At 41.5% G+C, this 17,738-nt stretch overlaps 2 protein-coding genes across 5 annotated transcripts; both read right to left on the bottom strand.

Moving 5' to 3' along the window:
- Nucleotides 1-377: 377 nt before the first annotated feature.
- On the bottom strand, nucleotides 378-2,928 carry trim107 (tripartite motif containing 107). Its single transcript, XM_054617410.1, has 2 exons — nucleotides 2,783-2,928; nucleotides 378-1,975 (listed from the first exon to the last, which is right to left on the bottom strand). Exon 2 carries the CDS (start codon nucleotides 1,962-1,964, stop codon nucleotides 456-458), a length of 1,509 nt encoding a protein of 502 aa, XP_054473385.1. The 5' UTR covers nucleotides 1,965-1,975; nucleotides 2,783-2,928; the 3' UTR covers nucleotides 378-455.
- A 255-nt stretch (nucleotides 2,929-3,183) lies between these two features.
- Nucleotides 3,184-16,291, bottom strand: zgc:123305. Of its 4 annotated transcripts, none has more exons than XM_054616213.1 (20): nucleotides 16,208-16,291; nucleotides 12,430-12,630; nucleotides 12,229-12,324; nucleotides 11,831-12,102; nucleotides 11,367-11,477; nucleotides 11,082-11,193; nucleotides 10,097-10,835; nucleotides 9,846-9,942; nucleotides 9,450-9,637; nucleotides 9,232-9,325; nucleotides 9,012-9,081; nucleotides 8,766-8,858; nucleotides 8,445-8,503; nucleotides 7,388-7,541; nucleotides 7,121-7,269; nucleotides 6,862-6,948; nucleotides 6,255-6,407; nucleotides 5,877-5,991; nucleotides 5,347-5,450; nucleotides 3,184-4,598 (listed from the first exon to the last, which is right to left on the bottom strand). In XM_054616213.1, the coding sequence occupies exons 2-20, from the start codon at nucleotides 12,619-12,621 to the stop codon at nucleotides 4,448-4,450; spliced, it is 3,036 nt and encodes a 1,011-aa protein (XP_054472188.1). In that variant the 5' UTR covers nucleotides 12,622-12,630; nucleotides 16,208-16,291; the 3' UTR covers nucleotides 3,184-4,447. The 4 variants fall into 4 exon arrangements, with proteins under 4 accessions (XP_054472188.1, XP_054472189.1, XP_054472187.1 ...); XM_054616214.1 differs by lacking the exon at nucleotides 16,208-16,291 and adding an exon at nucleotides 16,036-16,116; XM_054616212.1 differs by lacking the exon at nucleotides 16,208-16,291 and adding an exon at nucleotides 13,731-13,862.
- Nucleotides 16,292-17,738: the final 1,447 nt, after the last annotated feature.

The raw sequence follows: 17,738 nt of genomic DNA, 5'->3' as shown, positions 1-17,738 counted from the left end.
GGCAAAGTGTGGACAGAGTTTATCAGATAGAAATAGAGAAAAAACACATAAAAAAAACACAGTATCTGGCACATCATTTTGAAAACCTATGTTTCAGGCACACTGCAACGAGTCATTCAGTCACAGTTATGTTTATTATTCCTATGTAGACTCGAGAAGCAGTCATATATATTAACACACAAAGCATCCAAAATACTAGGCACATACAGAGAGTAGGCGATCAGGGTCTGTCGTCCATAAAGAAACGACGAAAGACTTTAAATTATCATAATAATAATAATAATAATCAATCCTTTATTAGTCCCACAATGGGGAAATTATTTCTCTGCATTTAACCCATCCCGGAGGAGCAGTGGGCTGCAATGAAGCGCCCGTACTGAGTCTCAAAATATTATTAATTTTCTCTTTCTGTATTACATTTTCTAAGGATATGGTTGATAGAAATATAGTTATGATTATGAATAAATAGTAACACGGCCTTTAGGATCTCCTGATAGCATTCTGTAGGCAAGGTGCACTGGTTCAGTCAGGTTAGCCTTAAATGTGTACACATGAGTCTTTCCGCTGATGGGGCTCAAGTAGTAGAAGCTCAGCCTGTGGGTCTTGAAGCTCAGTCTGATCTCTAGCCTGCGCGATACTGTGGTCCTCTTTAGTGGCACATCGTGAGAGCGCTCAAAGGCTGTCAGCAAGTTGTTGAACCACATCAGACACCAGGAGTATCGGCTGCTCTCCAGAGCGGACGGCAACCCGCTACGTGCGAGCTTCCCGCTGTAGCACACACCAAAGATCCACGGAGAACCTTCGAGCTCCACCTCCCAGCAATGTTCTCCTTCATGGAAGCTCTGGGTGCTGAGGACCTGGAGGAAGTTGGTGAACCTCTGAGGAGAGGATGGGTATGGCTGTTTGGCAGCACTGAAAGTCACCGTCTTCATGTCCCCTGAGAGGACAAGGTTGGGGTGGGCTGTTTCTGGGTCAAAGGTCACCTCTGAAGGGTTGAGGGTGTTTCTAAGAGAGCGCTGAATCTCTCCAATTCTTCCCATCAGCTCTGCATTCATTTTTTCCAGCTTGGGACAGGCACGCACAGAGTTGAATTTTGATTCAACGTGGTCGTCCTCTTCTCCCACCGGCTTGGCCATTAACTCCACAATGTGTGGTTGTAGAGTCTGAAGCTCCTCACTAAATGCAGCCTCATCATCTTCAGTCAGAAGGGACTCCGCTCTGAGCACAGCATGTCTCAGCTGCTTTGACAGCTCAGAAGCTTGACTGACTCGACCGCTTATACTGGCCTCACCCGGACCTAGCTCTTCTTCGATTAGCTGCATCACCTGCGTGGTGTAGCTCTGGGACAACTCTGTTATCTGCCCCAAAAGTCTGCTAGCTTTCTCTCTCAGCTGACCATTAGCAGTGGTCACCTCTAACTCGTGTTCCTTCTCCTTCCTCTGCACACCCTCTGCCATCTCCAACTTGAGGCTCAACTCTGTGACTTGAGATGCCATTCTGAATTTAGGTTCATCCATTTCCATCTTGCCTTTGCCCCTAGCTTGTTTTTGATCCAAAGAAAAGGACAGCTCTGTGGATCCATACCCAGATGGAAAGCCATGCTTTCCCTTACACACCGAGCTCTCCTCTCGGGTCTGTCCAGCTGTTACTTTGCCCACATCAGAAAGGTTGCCAGTTGAATCGACTTTCCCAGTAGTGGCTTTGTAGGTCTCGATGATGCTGCACATTTTGAAGCTTTTCACAAGGGCTTTGGTGCCCTGGTACTCTGCCTGGCACTCAGGGCAGCTGTGTTGGTCCAGGCCTTCTCCCATGGTCTGAAGGCAGGCTAAGCAATAGATGTGACCACATGGAAGATAAGCTGGTTCAGAAAAGAGCTGCAGGCAGATGGGGCACGTGAGCTCTAGAGCCAAAGCTTCTGGATGATCCAGTTTTGAAATGTCCTCTTCAGTCTCATTCACAGACATGTTGACAGGAACTAGAAAACAGATAACTCGGGGTAAGACTTCAGAAACACGTATCGCTTATCATGTAAACTCATTTAACTTTGTTTAGGTGTGAACTTTCTATGAATCGAGTTGATGAAAAAGGTCAATGGAATAAGGGGAAAAATTACTTAAAGTAAAAAATATATATCTGGATCAAATCCAGGGCCTTAGTAATGAGTGCCCTCTTACCAAGAAAGTTATGAATAAACGCAAAATATAGTCAATTCTATTATCTTGCATTCATAGATATAGTGCCAACCTAAAAGTAACCCAAATTGTCCCAAAAAATATAGGAGTGCATTCAATATCCAACAAGTGTATGAAATATTCACCAAGTGTTACTTTTTAACTGAATGTAAACTGCTGCAGACTATACTGCACAGAAAGACAGAGAACATAACCTAATTCATATTTCCTGCATGTGTGGGAAACAATAAGGAAGTTGCAAAACCCCTAGCATGACTAAGCACAGCACAAGGCAACACATATAGTCTATACACATCAACTCAGTGAAGAAAAGAAAGAATCACAGACCAAACTGTACACAAGCTAGACGACAAGGTTTCATCGAATAATGTCTATTGTAAATAGAAACTGCGTCTATGGACCATGCCTTGTTAAGTCAGATCTAACAATGGAGATGTCTGCTTAACTTTGGTTGTTCTGGGAATGTGAGACTAACTCGTTGGTTTAGTTTCGATTTCCAGGGAGCAGCAATATCAATCACTATCACCTTAGTTTAAATAATCACACATTGCCGGACTAATTCTGTTGCAGGATGCATCTTTGATTCTTACCTTTGACAGTACTGAGTTGCGTCGAGTCTTCTGCTCAGGTGAGAGTCAATAAAACGCGCTGACGCAGTGATCAGAGACCAAATCCGCCTTTCACAACACATGTGTCCCAATGGAGCTCAGTGAGGTCATCCATCTTGAGCAGAATGTTCCAGCCTGACTTGCTGGGTGCCAAATATTTATCGCCCTACTGTCTAATATGGTAAATCCCCCCACCTAATTTGTTCTATATTGGAAAATATACAGAATATAGTAAGAATGCAAAACAAACTATGTGGTGATAGCAAAAAAAAAAAGAAATTATGATCTCTTACAATTAGGTTCAAATAAGGAGACAAAATAAGAAATGCAAATATCAGTCAATTGACATCAACACTGAAGGACCAAGAAAACAGATAGCGTTGTATTTATTTTATTTTAATTTCTATACATTTGGGTTAAAAAGTTAAGTACAATCCTCAGCTCCAATGCATCTCCACATAGAAAGATATGCAAAAATAATAAATATAACAGTCATCATAGTACAAAGGGCAAAGGCACAATGCCAGGCTAAACCACTAGTGTTCTCCTCCTAGGTCTGTTGACACTTCTCTGGAATAAAGGTCATCATCAGTCTGAGCCACCTCTGCATTCATGTACAAACATTTCTAGTAGGTCAGTACCTGAAAGCAAGATTTGTGAAATGTGTGTGCTGTAGTTTCACATTAATCATGTGCTAAGATCAACTTGTTATTGAAATCCTCAGGTAGTAATAAAACAATGATGCTATTGTCCCTTAAGACCAACTCCAGTCCATATTCATCTGCAGGCTTTTATTCAGCACTTAACACCTAAAATATAGCTTCCCATCCAAAGCTCTTATAACTTATAACTCAGGTGAGTCAAATGCATTTAGAAAACACTCTTGAGCTTGACAAAAACAGAATAATGCTTAACATTGCTCAGGGCGAACCCCAGTGTACTCATACTTACTACCGTTAAACAAACTCTTAAATAATAATCAAAACAATTTAAATACATTCTCACACCATATTTGCTTCTTGGTACATGTAGCTATAAAAATCATCCCCACGACGCCCCATTGCCAACTTCACACACATAGCAGTGTGTGTCTGGGTCTGTTTGAGTGTTGGGCATGAGCTCCAAAGAGTGAAATGGACATTTTTCAGATCAGCCACAGAAAAACAGGCAATAGTTTTGGCATGTGCAGGATTTAGGCATCTCAAATGTGTTTTTGGTAAATGTATAAAGCTGAAATGAAGACAAGTGTTTATGTAGTTTAAATTAATGTTTTGGAATGACCATGATACTGGTTCACACAATCAGGAAAAACTGAAACAATCCAAAGGCTTATTTGTCCAGTCGTGTAATGTTCAGTGTAGGATTTTACATTAGAATAGCAAAATATTGTGTCAACAGCCATAGTCTGTGTACAAGCACTGAGACTAAGTACTGCATGCTTATTTTTGATTGTCGAGTCCTTGCATATTATGTCTTAATTTCTTTCCGTCTTTTTAAGATGGGACATACGCGTCTTTCTTTCCCACTTTATTCAAAGGCAATAGTCAGGCATGATGGTAAAAATAATTTTAATTGCCTTTCTGGAAAAGGAGAAAAACTTTAACTTTAAAACGCATTTTTAGCTTTTTGATAGATGTGGGTGTTTGTCTACAGTAGTGCATCCAGGTCAAGTTCTGGCAGAGGCTCCTTCCAATAGGAGAAACTGCTGAAATCTGGGCAGTCCAAAGCATAGGAAGTGCTGCCCCCTACAGAGAGCGTGGGGAAGAAATGTTCCACCAACTCACTCAGGTGGCTGTACCTGCAAAACAAACACGGAGAAAATGACTCAGGATTTCGTTATTAAAAGATACACACATGTGGAAGTTTAACATTGTCTTGAAATGTGCTTTGTGACAGTTTAGTGTTTACACAAGCTGCTTCCTTAATGGAAAAAAACCCAGCATGTGCACAGTTTTCATGCAATTGTATCATCTTTAATTATGTGGTATTATTGTGATGTCTGTAACAAAATCAACAATCCCAGGGGAAATGAGTGCAGTCTATTACTGCGGTCGAATAGTCAAAAAAAAAATACCTCCTATGTCTTTGCCAAACTACTTTTCCTTGACCCTGATGTAAAACGTCATGAGGTCAAGGAAAGATGTGAAGGAGAATTCATAAGGACTTATTGAAAAGACAACTGTGCTGAAAGAATTCGACTGCACTAACATCGTTATCTCTTTCCTTTTGTAAATGATGCTCCAGTGTTCCCTATTGTAGAGGCGATAAGAGAGGAAGCATTGGAACACCTTTCCTTAGAATTCGACCTGCTCTCATCCTGGCTGCCATTAAATACTTCCAAGTCATTTCACTCACTTAGGAATCTTCCCAAGCAAAAAAAAAAAAAAAAAAACTATTCGACCTGAGGCTACATGTGGCTATCAGCCCTTCATTCTGATTTTGATTCCTGCATGGATGTCTGCCACAGTGTCTCTTTGTCAGAATTTTTCAAAGCCTAAAAAAAGGGTGGAAAGGATTTTCATATCTGTGTTCTGTTGCACACTTACGAGGACTTGCTGACTTTAGTCCTCTCCTGGATGAGCTCTCCTTTTGGGTTGACGGTAAATAACCTGGTATCAGGCACCCCAACCTGCTTATAGGCGAAGGCATCCTGCAAAATAAAAAGGCAGCAAACCAATACAGTTAACATAGACTAGCTTCAGTGGGACTTTCACCTTTGCAGTATGTATCTGCACTAAAAAGATTGTTTGGCTGTTACGGCACTATCCATCATCATAAAGTCATGTGTTGGTTATATCCAACAAGTAAAGCCCAGACTTTAATTCCACATTTCTCACACTTTATTTCTACCTGCTAGAGTATGTAACAGGAATGTTGTTTGAAATAATATTATGTAAAAACATATAAAAACATATGGGTTTGTCCTTTTAACAGTCATGGTCCCTTGTGATTATGTACACCCAGGTTTGTGCCAGAGGCTTATCTCACTGCCAAATATGCACCTTGGCACCTGGAAACCCTTGACTGTAAATAGACTTATTGCCGTGATAAAGAGTCAGTGTGCAGCGTTGCTTACGTTAGTCCTGTTGCCGAACGCCGCGTAGAAGGGCTTTCTCTGTGGGTTGAACAAGTCCTTGATGTCACTGAGACAGGCGATTTTGAACACCTCTGGCTTCTTCTCAATAACCTCTCTGCACAGGTCAGGAGAGACAGGTCATAGTCAAAACGGACATCTGTTCAAGTGTTTGTCTTCTTGCATACATTTATGTCGTTATGTAGATCAAGGACCACTAGAGGTCAGCAGTACATTTTCAAACTTAAAAAACATTTTCCAGAGAGATATGATACATTTAACAGTTATACCCATCATTCTATTAATTCAATTAATTAACGCTACAGTGTATTAGTAGGACACTATCTGTGAAGTAGCTCCGTATGAGGATTAATTTGTTACCTGTGTAGTGCTGAGAAGAGGCTGCTGGGAGCCAACAGCACAGGGCCTTGAGGGAGGACGATGCCTTTGTCATTGACCCACTGAAGGTAGTCCTTAGTGATGGCAGCCATACCTATGGCCCGCGCTGAACAATACAGGAACTTATAGCCATTTCTGCATTGAAAGGAGTAAACATTTTAGCATTTTAGTTTAATAAAACCAAATAACAAAAGTGTTTTCGACTTCCACTTGTAATGGAGATAATCTACAGCATTAAGCTACGGAACGCTTTCATCAATACTTTCAACAACACATTTGTGCTGCATCCCGTTTCCTCGCATATGTGCAACAAAAGATTAGCAGATAGAACTCAATCTTTTTTCAATTAACTGAACAGCTGAGATCGTTTTAAAAGCACAGCATAAGGCATTTGACAATGGGGACAAACAGGGTAACATCTGGCAATGCAGATTACACAATCGGCTGCAACTAGGATGACATCAGACGAAATATGGATACATTTGATCTGTTTTTTACTTGTTATGGTGTGAGTAATGTCTATGAACGTTCAGCATGACACTGGTAAAGAAAGAAAGATTGTATTTTCCAAAGAAGTAACTTCACATACTGATGTATTTTGTGGTAGAGCTTGGCGATGCCTTTGTGTGTCCAGTCTTTTCCAAACTGAGGTAGAATATGACCCAGGGCATCAGACCTGCAGGAGACAGACAGTGAAGACGACTCATAATACTGTCATAATGTAGTTCCAAACTATGTTTCTATAGTTCATCTTTCAAAGTAAATAGGATCAATTAATTGCTTAATATCCAATGGTCTATTGGGCCTTCTGTACACCATAGCATTCAAGGAAAGGCAGTTGCTTTTACTTGGTGATGGTGCCGTCGATGTCCGATATGATGACACGATCGTCCCAGTTCCACAGGTAGATAGCAGCCTCACAGCGACAGGTGCCTTGGTATTGGGTGGTCACACTGAAAACCACTTTGTTGGCTCCATCACGCAGGTTTAATTGCTCCTGGTTGTGAGAAAGGAGAGAATAAGCTAGGAGTTAAGTGGACAGAGTGATCATCCTCTACATGCATTAGACAGCAAAGTACGATTTTTCTTTTTTTATGCGTGTGTGTGTGTCTTACTATCTGTTCAGAGGTCAGACGCAGTGATTTGCAGTATATCTGGGTGATACACTGAGTGGCGCTCAGGGTTTCTGTTGAAAGGCTGGTAGGAATCAGCTCGGCTTTGCGGCCGAGACCTGCCGCCTCATCACTGTCAATTTCATCCAGTGTGGCTCTAAAGAAACAACAAAAATCCAATTAACACCTTGTATCCGAGTTACATTTCTCTGTTACAGTGGATTTATTGATGATAATTGATAACTCACAAACACTGAAAAATAAAAAATAAAAAACATGGTGATCTGCATCCTTGATTGGTTATCAGTTATCTTGAACTTTCATTTTTTATCAAACACTGACTCATAGTTGAGTGTCATGGCAATTGTTTTTAAGAATATTTATTAAGTAATATAATACATGGACAGAGCTTTGGCACACTCTAGTGGCGCAAAGGTAAACTACATGATGAGAGTTTTACTTGATTCACAAAATACTGTATGACTGGGTTTTGGAGCCCATTTGAGAAAACTTTGCAGCAGAGTGGAAAATCTAAAGTACAAGCAAGTAACAAATTCAAGCGATGAGACGTTCGCAGAGAGCGCAACAACTGTGACTGTTCTACCTGAGCTGCTTTGTGTTTTCTTCTATTGTGTCCACAGATAATCCTTAGAAATTTTGTAATTTAAGTAATTCAGTAGTCATGATACAAGTCCCGATAAAATTCTTCATTTGACATTTAGATGAAACGAATGGAGCTACAATTAGCTACAATTCTTTGGGATGTACAAATGCCTTTTGTTGCTGCTTGTGGTTTTTTCAATTATTGTTTTTACATGTGCCTGGTGAGGTACTAAGAAATGCCAGTATTTCAGGTAAAACCTTTAACACAATAAAGATGATGAAACATGTCCTGGCAGTCATTGTATTAATCTTTCCAGCGATAAGTTTGAATGTCCTTAAGTACACTCAGACATGAGAAAGAACAGCTGTGGATCAGCAGGACCAGATTCCAACTGAAACACAGCATGTGAAAGTGTTATTACCTTGTGATAGAACATTTATTAGTGGGTTGACTTACTTTACTGTGGAAGAATCTGTTTCCTGTGACTCCCCCTGCCCCTCTTTTGAGTTATTTTGCTGAAAATGAGGAGATTACATTATCAGGTACATTCCAATCAACAACAATGTCAAGTGGCAATGGTGTTTTATACAAAACCGACCTTCTGACCTAACCCTTCAATCACTTCTATCTCCATCACCATTATTCTTCTAATGTTTGACATGGACTGAGCATATTGCATGTAATCATTGCAGGTGCAAACATGTTACATGTCCTTTCTTGCAGGCACACCATCACTACTCCATGAATAACCATTAGCAGGAATTCCTGAGAATGTACCTGGTTTTTGTCCATGTCTCGTCTCCTCCAGGAGAACCACCAGCGTCCAGACTTTTTGGGCATCTTGTCCTTCACCAGCTGCTCTATCGTACTCTATAAGACACACAAACACACACAAGAACAAGGCAATGCTCATATGAATCCTGTCATCATATTCACCAGCTAATTACAATCTTAATGTTTGTAACTGGAAATAAAGGAGGTCTAATTAATTAAAATGATTGGGATCTAGGGTAGAAGCAATACCTTGGGTAGGCTTTTCTGGAACGTTGTCATTGACAAGACCATTGGAGCTGCCACTGCCCAGTTATAATAGCTGTGAAATAAAATGGATGAAAGCCAGATGATGAACAATCATGGACATGAACTTGTTTAAAATGACAATATAAGAACATCCTCTTAAATCAATGCAAATTGTCTTAGTATATGTGAACATATACTAATAAAATAATACAACTAATCTCACTTTGAGTTGATGCAGATCACAAGACTTGGATCCTCAATGATTCCTGGATTGTTGGCAAAATCCTGGTATGTCACAATGTGCTCCATAAACTTTTCTGGAGCAACGACAAAAGCAACGTGACAGCTGATATTACTCCACTCTGAGAACCCGCCCATTCCTGTATTTTCCAGCACATATTGCACACACAGACCAACCAGCATGCAGTCCCCCTCACTTGCCTTTGGTGATTTGGCTGGTGTCCCCCTCTTGTCCGCAGAGGGACATGCTGATGTCCATGTTGTAGGAGGTTGAATCTGACAGGTACTCTGTACCGCTGTCCATGGCCCCGCTGCCCACGGACTGAGGCGACTGGCTCCCTGAGCAGGAGCCCTGCTCTGCCCCTTGCTGAGACGCTCCCTCTGTCTCACTGCAAGAGATCACATACACTCCGTTTTACCCAAATAAAGAGCAACATTTCAGAGATAGCATAGCGTGATTATTGGGTCATTTGAGTTGTGTCAATGGAAATCATAAACATTTCTGTTTCTTTATTTGTAGATCAGGATTTCATACATAATAAATTGTGCTACTCTTTGCAGTGTTTTGTGAAGAGTTTTCCTAAAGTGTCTTTTTACCTCTTGGGGAAGTACAGTGCAGCCACCTCAGGGTCCAACTTGGTCAGATCATCCAAGTAAATACCTGTTGGTCCTAGATGGTGATTGCGTTTGCCTGCTACAAAATGACACATGAACCCAAGTAATGAACAATGACATATTGGGAATTATTTTAACACAAAGTCTAAAATGAGACTTTGTACACACCTGCAGTGTTAGAACACAAATGAATAAGCAACATGAATGAGAGAGCTTAGAACAAAACGTGTCACCTTTCTTCTTGTCCTGTTGGTCCACTTTGGAGGAGGCCTCAGAGGAGTTCGCTAACCCCTCTGTCTTGTTGGTCAGTGATCCACCTGCTGAGCCTTCAGCCCCTCCAGGTCCACTGTCCTCCTCCCCTCCCTCGGCACTGGGATCTATCCCACTGTCCGCCTCGCTGACAGGAGCACTACTCATGGAGCCCTGTTCACTTTGTCCCGATGAGGCGGCCTGCTGTTGTGGATTTGGCACCTCTGTGCTACTTGGACTTGTCGCGGTGACTGTGCAGTCCTCGCTCTCTTTTATGAGTTGTATTTGTGCTTCGTTTGGTTCGGTCACACCGTCAGTCACAGTGCTAATATGCTCAACAAGATGATCGGTGCCATTAATTAGATTAGCGGATGAGTCTCTGTTATCCTCTTCCCATAATGCGGACTCTGGTGCCTGCCTCGAGTCCATGTTCGTCGCCGCTGGTGATGCACAAGATGTGGAGAGGTCACTGGGAGTGGAATGGGCAATGTGAGAGTTTTCCTCCCCAGATAAAGGGGGGGTTTGCATTGTGTGGCTACATAGGTCTAGGGACTGAGTCCTGGGCTGAGGCCTGACCACTGTTACACTGCCCACTCTGCCACAGCTGATCACAGGCTCATAGCTCAGGTCAAAGGAGTCCTGTCTCTCAATGGTGCGGAAATGAGAACTGCCTGGAGGGGGGATGCGCTGTAACTCCACCGGTGTCCTCTCAGATTGACACAGCTGTAAAGGAGCAATTTGAGACAGTCTGTCAGTTTGATAATCTGAAATCTACAGCATTACCACAGCACAGGTAGGCAGTAAAAGCACTGTGTGTGTGTGTGTGTGTGTGTGTGTGTGTGTGTGTGTGTGTGTGTGTGTGTGTGTGTGTGTGTGTGTGTGTGTGTGTGTGTGTGTGTGTGTGTGTGTGTGTGTGTGTGTGTGTGTGTGTGTGTGTGTGTGTGTGTGTGTGTGTGTGTGATGCCATACCATGGGAAAACCTCCCCAGTTCCACTGCATCTGAGGCCCGGAGCACTCCTGGGGTTTAACCAGAAGCTCTGAGTCGCTCTTAGGAGAGGATGAGCGGCTGTAGAACACACTGCTGTGAAGGAGACGGATAAGATGGGGAGATAAAGAGCAAAAGATCAATTAACTGAATAAATCAATACGACTATTTCTGTTAACTGACTGAGCATAGAACTGCCACAGTGAAGCTGCTCAATGCAAACAAATCAATCAGTCAACTATTTAATCTTGAAGATGAACCTTCCTCACCTTTCCGAGGGCGACTGCTCTCCATCTGAGTGAGGGTGATGAGTGTCTCTGGTGTGTGAGGCCCCCAGCTCCTCATTTGGCTCCTCGGACAGCGAGTAGTACACGGATTTACTTTAACACAAGCAAGAAGATATTTTTTTGAGCTACTGTGTTAACTTTGAAGGTGGGAACACTGAACCATGACTCCCTGTAAGTTGTTCATATTGACAATCCCACTGAGAATCAACATCTAAGTATGTAGCTTTCACCTGCTTTCTGCTCATTGCTTTGTTCTGGCAACGGTTAACCCGCTTAGAGAATCTAATAGTGACAAAAATGCTGAAATACTATGCCACATTTACCAAATCAAAACAATGTCAGTATAAATAATACCTATTTCAAGTGTGCACTGTAAAAGCAAGAGCTTTGTAATTTCAGCACATTACTGTCGGTAAAGCTAGCCTTCCTCTTCTATAACCACTGACCTGATATGTAGTGCTGTGACGGGCTCCTCTCTAGCAGGACTCTCCTGCCCGGCCTGGTCACCTTCTCTCTCCCACTCCTTCTCTCTTTCTCTCTCATCTGATGACGAGCTGGCCTCTTCCCTCAGGTGAGTATCGGAGCGTATACGCTTGCGGCGGCGTTTCTTCCTGCGGGCGCCAGACCCCGCGATAGAGGATCCCTCAGGGGTCTCATCGATCTCCTCGGGGGTCTCAAGCGGAATTGGGGAGGTGCACAGATGGGCTGGGACCTCGGACTGAGGGCAGTAAAAAAAAGAAAAAGTTTACAATGATGAATTACAGATTACAGACTGCCCAACCTGATGCAATGTTAGCAAAGGATTGAGAAATGGTCAACGGGAATCAAATGTTGCTCATCTTACCTCCTTGTTTTCATTTTCCTCCACAAAAAAAGCTTCTCCATTGTCACCCAGCTTCATGTGCAGGTCAACGGATTCCCCATTTATCTCAATGTCCACCTAAAATCACAGGCACGCATGTATGTGTCAAAGAAAAAAGCAGAAGGATAGAACTGGAGTATAACTCTGGTTAGACGGATTAAATGAGACAGAGAAAGCACTGACTATTTTCTCCTTGGAGCGCAGCACACCCAGCTTGCCGAAGCGGACGTGAAAGGGAGAACACTGGAAGGATCCATCAGGCTGTCGCACCACGATGACATCGATCCCTCCGGTGAGAGTGGCGGGGTTGAGGCCACGGTACAGCTCCTTCACTGTCACAAACACCGTCTCTGCAAACTGGCCCACAATATTCATGGTTTGGGACTGGAAAGAAAACAAAAAAAACAAGAAGTGAGAACAGCGAGGCCCAGGGTCATTATGACACAGGAACCACAAGTGTCTGCTTTTAATTTTTTTCTGTTGTCTGCGGTTTGTTCCTTCATCCTTTTTTCACATCGTCTGTCAGCAACAACACCATCATCTACTAATAGTTAATGTAGAGGTCGCTATCACAGAATTATAACTTTCCATCAACCAAACTAAAAAGCAGGTGACGTTCAAGACAACATATTAAGCATGTACTATATTTAGTGGTAAAATGCTTAATTAAGCACATTTCCCTGTCAGCAAAGTTTTAAGCCAAGTAAGTATGAACCTGTTCAAACTGAAGGATGTCCTCTAACTGACTGCAAAGGAGGCGTTTCTAATGTTTTGACTAAACCATATTGACCTTTGGAATCAGATTTCGGTCATGACTAATGGGCTAAAGGTCGACAGCCAGGAGGGAAGATGAGATTTAACAAAGACACTTATCTAGATGTTTGTCACTATAAGACAACAGGAACTACTGAAGCCATTGTCTTGGTCTGGAATGATGATTATGAGAAAAAAAGGTTCACTAGACACAGTGCTAAATGTAACTTATTTGTCCACACATGTTCACACACTATATGACTTACGCAAGACCGAGCGCAAAGGGACATACATTCTAAACAATAAACCAGTTATGTCAAAAAGGATAAACATAATCCCTCCCAGTATGTACAGATACACAGCTCACGTCTGACAATGAGTAGCTTTATTTCAGGAATTTACCATTTTATGCTTAAACAAAGAAAAACAAAACACACACATATTTTTAGATATAGCAATACCATAGCTCGGCAATACATTATACCTTTGTGAAGCTTATCATTTTTAGTTTTTGTTGACACAACTGAGTAACAAAACTGATCCCAAAAGACATAAATTGTCAGGATCTCTTCTACTCAACTGAGCCTCATAATATGTACTTGACAACTCAAACAATAACCCAATTTAGTTCATAAAACATGAAGAGTGACTCATCACACACCTGCACGATGATTCACACCCAGCTACAGCATCATCTGTCTAAAGTCCACATGACCAACCTCATGTCTTACCCACAGTGAAGGATGCAGATGTCCCTCCCCAAACAGGCAGTGTTCCCTTGACCTCCTTTCTGCCATACGGCACCCCTATAACTGCTTTTCCCACCACTGGTACTCAGGAACAGTCTCAAGAAACTTTAAAACCATTTCCACCACAGGAACTTGTCGACTCCATTCCCCAGAAGGCTCTCAAGGCTAAGGCCTCTTAACCCCCCCCTCCCAATATCTGTCTGTAGATGTAAGGCTACATTTTGTTAGCTTTGACATCTGAGATGAAGCTACAAAACAAAATCGCACAGTCGAGCTGGTAAGCTAAATCTGGACTTTCCTTTTGATCAGTGGTGATCCGAGATGACAGCGCTCTGGTCCTATCTGTTCAGAGCTAGGACGCGAAATATAGCAATCTATGAGAGAGTCCTAGTATTTTCAGTCACACACCGACGCTTCCTCTATCTCACACAATTACACAAGCACATATAACCCCTCCTGTCACACCGAATTCATACTTCCCCACTTGCACTGCACATGACAGCCAGACCAGCAGTTTCTGAAAGGCTCGGACAGGCTATTCAAACACGCTTGCCATGAAAACACACACACACACACACACACACACACACACACACACACACACACACACACACACACACACACACACACACACACACACACACACACACACACACACACACACACACACACACACACACACACACACACAAACTGATTGACCATACAGTTTCTGGGCTTGACCACAGCTCTCTGGGTCATCAGAAATGAGGGGACTCTCCAGCAGTCATGCTTTACCAACACTGGAAAATCCTTCATAGGTCTAATAGGACTTGGGAGAGACTCAAGGAAATAACCTGCAAATAGTGATGGACTTTACTGCCTATGGAAGAGGTCACAACAGAAAGGTAGGACTAAGTTAGAAAACAATGTAACAAAAATGGTAATTGGCGTTGATGTAGCTAATCAGGGGAAAACAAACAACTTAAAAAACACTCCTGGCATATCATGTGACTGAAAGTAAAATATGAGTGTGTAGCTCATGTCCTGATGGGAATTACCTCTTTGTGCACCCAGTCATGCCTCTCTATCTGAAATTGATTTAGAGTGATGCTCGACTAAAACTGCGGATCAGCAGTATTTAGAAAGTAGGAGGAACAAAAGCCCACAGTAGACAATGGCAATGAGAGACGGAAAATGTGTAGGACAGTAGACATATGACCGAGGGGAGAGACGAGGGGGTTACTAACTGATGTAAAAGAATCAAATGTTTACATCTGTAGTAGAATGTGGTTTTTAATGTATTAAACACATGCCTATAGTTATCCTTCATGAGTAAACTGGCATAATTCCAAGCTTCACTGCCTATTAGGTCACTTCTCCTCATTGAGGAATCCAAACAGATGACGATGACACTAGGGCTGCATTGTCATTGTTTTCATCATGTATTAGTGTGCAGATTATCTTTTTTAATCAACTGATTCATAGTTTTGTCAATGAAATGTCAAGAGAATTGTTGAAAAGAAATCCACATATTCTGAACGCCAAATGTGACATTTTCAAATGTCTTGTTTCGTCTGACCTATATTCTAAAACTGAAAGATACTCATTTTCTAAATGAAGTTCTGAATGGTGAAAAAGCAAAAGTATGACTTTTTTTTGTTTTATCAAATACCTCAAAGTTTACCTAATATGAACATTTTATAACTTGACTTCCAGCACTGGTTGACACACTACATTTAATCATTCTTTCACACTATTTCCAAATCTGCCATCTACAATTGTGCCAACATATCCCTTATTTGGGAACTGATACACCAGTTTCCAAATGTTAAGAAAAAGCCAAGTGTGTCGAGAGACTAGTGTTGGCTTCTAACGACCTTTGCCTCAGACACACACACAGAGGTTACCTCATTTAAATGCAATGTGATTCAACATCTTTTCCACATGACCACTGTTTCACTAAACACATGTCTTATAGGATTTGATGATGACATTATTTCAGAGTCAGTCCCTTATTTGGTGGACGAAAGACAGCATTTTCCTACGAGATATCTTGACATTTGAAACAAGACTTTAAAGACAGTTATGTTCAGCGTTGGTTCTGTTGCTATAAACTAACTATAATACAACTAAACCACCAACTCAAACAACTTCCGCAACGGCTTTAAGCGTCACAAACTATGTCGCAATCCTGTGAAAGCAACATAAACTCTCGACATTACAACACTACTTATTAATTACAAAGAAACACATTTACTCTGGCGATGATTCAAAGGTTTAAAGACCAGACCAGCCACGTATTCACCCTTCAGAAAGTGCTTTGTTTGACAGGAACTGCGTCTTGGACGAAGTCTAAACTACAACAAGTTAAACTAGTCTTAACACTTAGAAAACTCTGACTGCTTAAGTTCTCCCCTGACTGTTCATTCTCTCATTCTCATGTCGTTGGTGCAGAGAGAGGGTAGAGAGCAGATTACCTTTCGGGTCGCTTGTTCAGATTGAGAAAATAACAGCCATCCTCGATGCTTCCTAGTTTACTGCGCCTGCGCACAACACCAGTCAATCACTCCGGTAGCCAATGGGCGAGCTGGAAAAGAAAACATGACCCGCCCCTAACGTTAATTTGTAAACAAAGCATTCAATGATGCATACAGGTATATAATTATGATGTTTCATTTGTCATTATAATATTAGATAAGGAATAAACAAGGAATAATCATATTTTACTGTTCATGAAATATGTTACTAAAATATTGACATATTTGTATCTGGCAAATATTGAGTTTGGCTGCACTAATTCTGAGAACAGAGACATAAATCAGTTTTTAGTTTAGCTCAAAGTCACCTGTACAAACAAGAAAAGCTTCTGTTGCATGTTACGGGCTGACAAATTCTACTTTTTAATGAAAGACTCTGATCATATCTGGTGATGCAATAGTATTGTTACTTATCCTATTCGTAGTAGTTTGTAGCACTTACTATATTCGTATTAGTCTGTTGCAATTATTGTTTTCGTAGTAATCTGCCTCTGCACTATACTTTTGCTCTGGCTTATGCTTTGAGATGCTTGTTTAAGAAAGGAGATGCACTTATGACTTCTGGTGACTTAGTTCTCTTGAATACCTATGTTGAATACACTTATTGTAAGTCGCTTTGGATAAAAGCGTCTGCTAAATGACTGTAATGTAATGTAATGTTACAGAACTTATTTGAGAGGAAAGATACTTGATTTACTCTTACATTCAACATGTCTTCATATAACATTATGAAGTGTATGTTACATATGAATGGACAGTAAAATAAATGGACAGCTCGATCAAACAGCGGACACAAACAAAAGTGCCTCTTCTGGTCATAGGTTCAGAGGATGTTGTTGTGCTAAATTTATTCCGTGGGTTGAAGCTACTGTATCCAGTGAATCCACAGGTGTCAGCATACAAAAGGCATCCTTAAACTGAACTAGTGGCAGAGACCGCTGTGCTATACAGGAGCTTCTGATGCAATAGTGCCAAAAAACATGCAGACACAATAAAAAATACATGCTGCAAAGCTTTGTATATAAATATCTGTCAAATGAAGAGGGTTCACAAAACATTCTTCTTTACGTAAGTCAACTTTGTGAGCGACTGACAGTATAAATTACAGACAGAAAGAGATAACTGTAACAGTATCTCTGAGACACTACCCACTGTGAGATATTTTTATGTATGACAGATAATGAATTGTAAAAATAACTTGCATATGCACCATATGTGTTGCTCACAACTTCATGTGTATGCAGCCAGACCGAACAATTTCACAGCCCTCCCACATTATTTGAGTCATCCTATCATTCATTCATTCATTCACGGTTTTCAGTATTTCAGAAATGATAACTAGTCTGGCCCAGCAGAGGGCATCACTGCACCTGCCCAGAGCCTTAACTGAGACAACTCCTTTCTTTGCCAGAACGCCTCTATGCTCCTCTGTATCTATTTTTCCATAAGTTCATCTCAATAAAATAACAAT

The sequence above is a fragment of the Anoplopoma fimbria genome, chromosome 17, assembly GCF_027596085.1.
Source record: "Anoplopoma fimbria isolate UVic2021 breed Golden Eagle Sablefish chromosome 17, Afim_UVic_2022, whole genome shotgun sequence".
In the NCBI taxonomy this organism is placed as follows: domain Eukaryota; kingdom Metazoa; phylum Chordata; class Actinopteri; order Perciformes; family Anoplopomatidae; genus Anoplopoma; species Anoplopoma fimbria.
This window is presented reverse-complemented; position numbering and strand designations above follow the sequence as displayed.

Excerpts from the sequence above, each read along its gene's own strand:
- trim107 (XM_054617410.1), bottom strand. The coding sequence starts at position 1,964 with ATGTCTGTGAATGAGACTGAAGAGGACATTTCAAAACTGGATCATCCA.
- zgc:123305 (XM_054616212.1), bottom strand. The coding sequence starts at position 13,796 with ATGGCAGAAAGGAGGTCAAGGGAACACTGCCTGTTTGGGGAGGGACAT. Across the intron at positions 7,542-8,444 it reads ACAGATTCTTCCACAGTAAA|AGCCACACTGGATGAAATTG; the intron begins GTAAGTCAACCC and ends TTGTTTCTTTAG. Across the intron at positions 5,992-6,254 it reads CTCTTCTCAGCACTACACAG|AGAGGTTATTGAGAAGAAGC; the intron begins GTAACAAATTAA and ends TGACCTGTGCAG.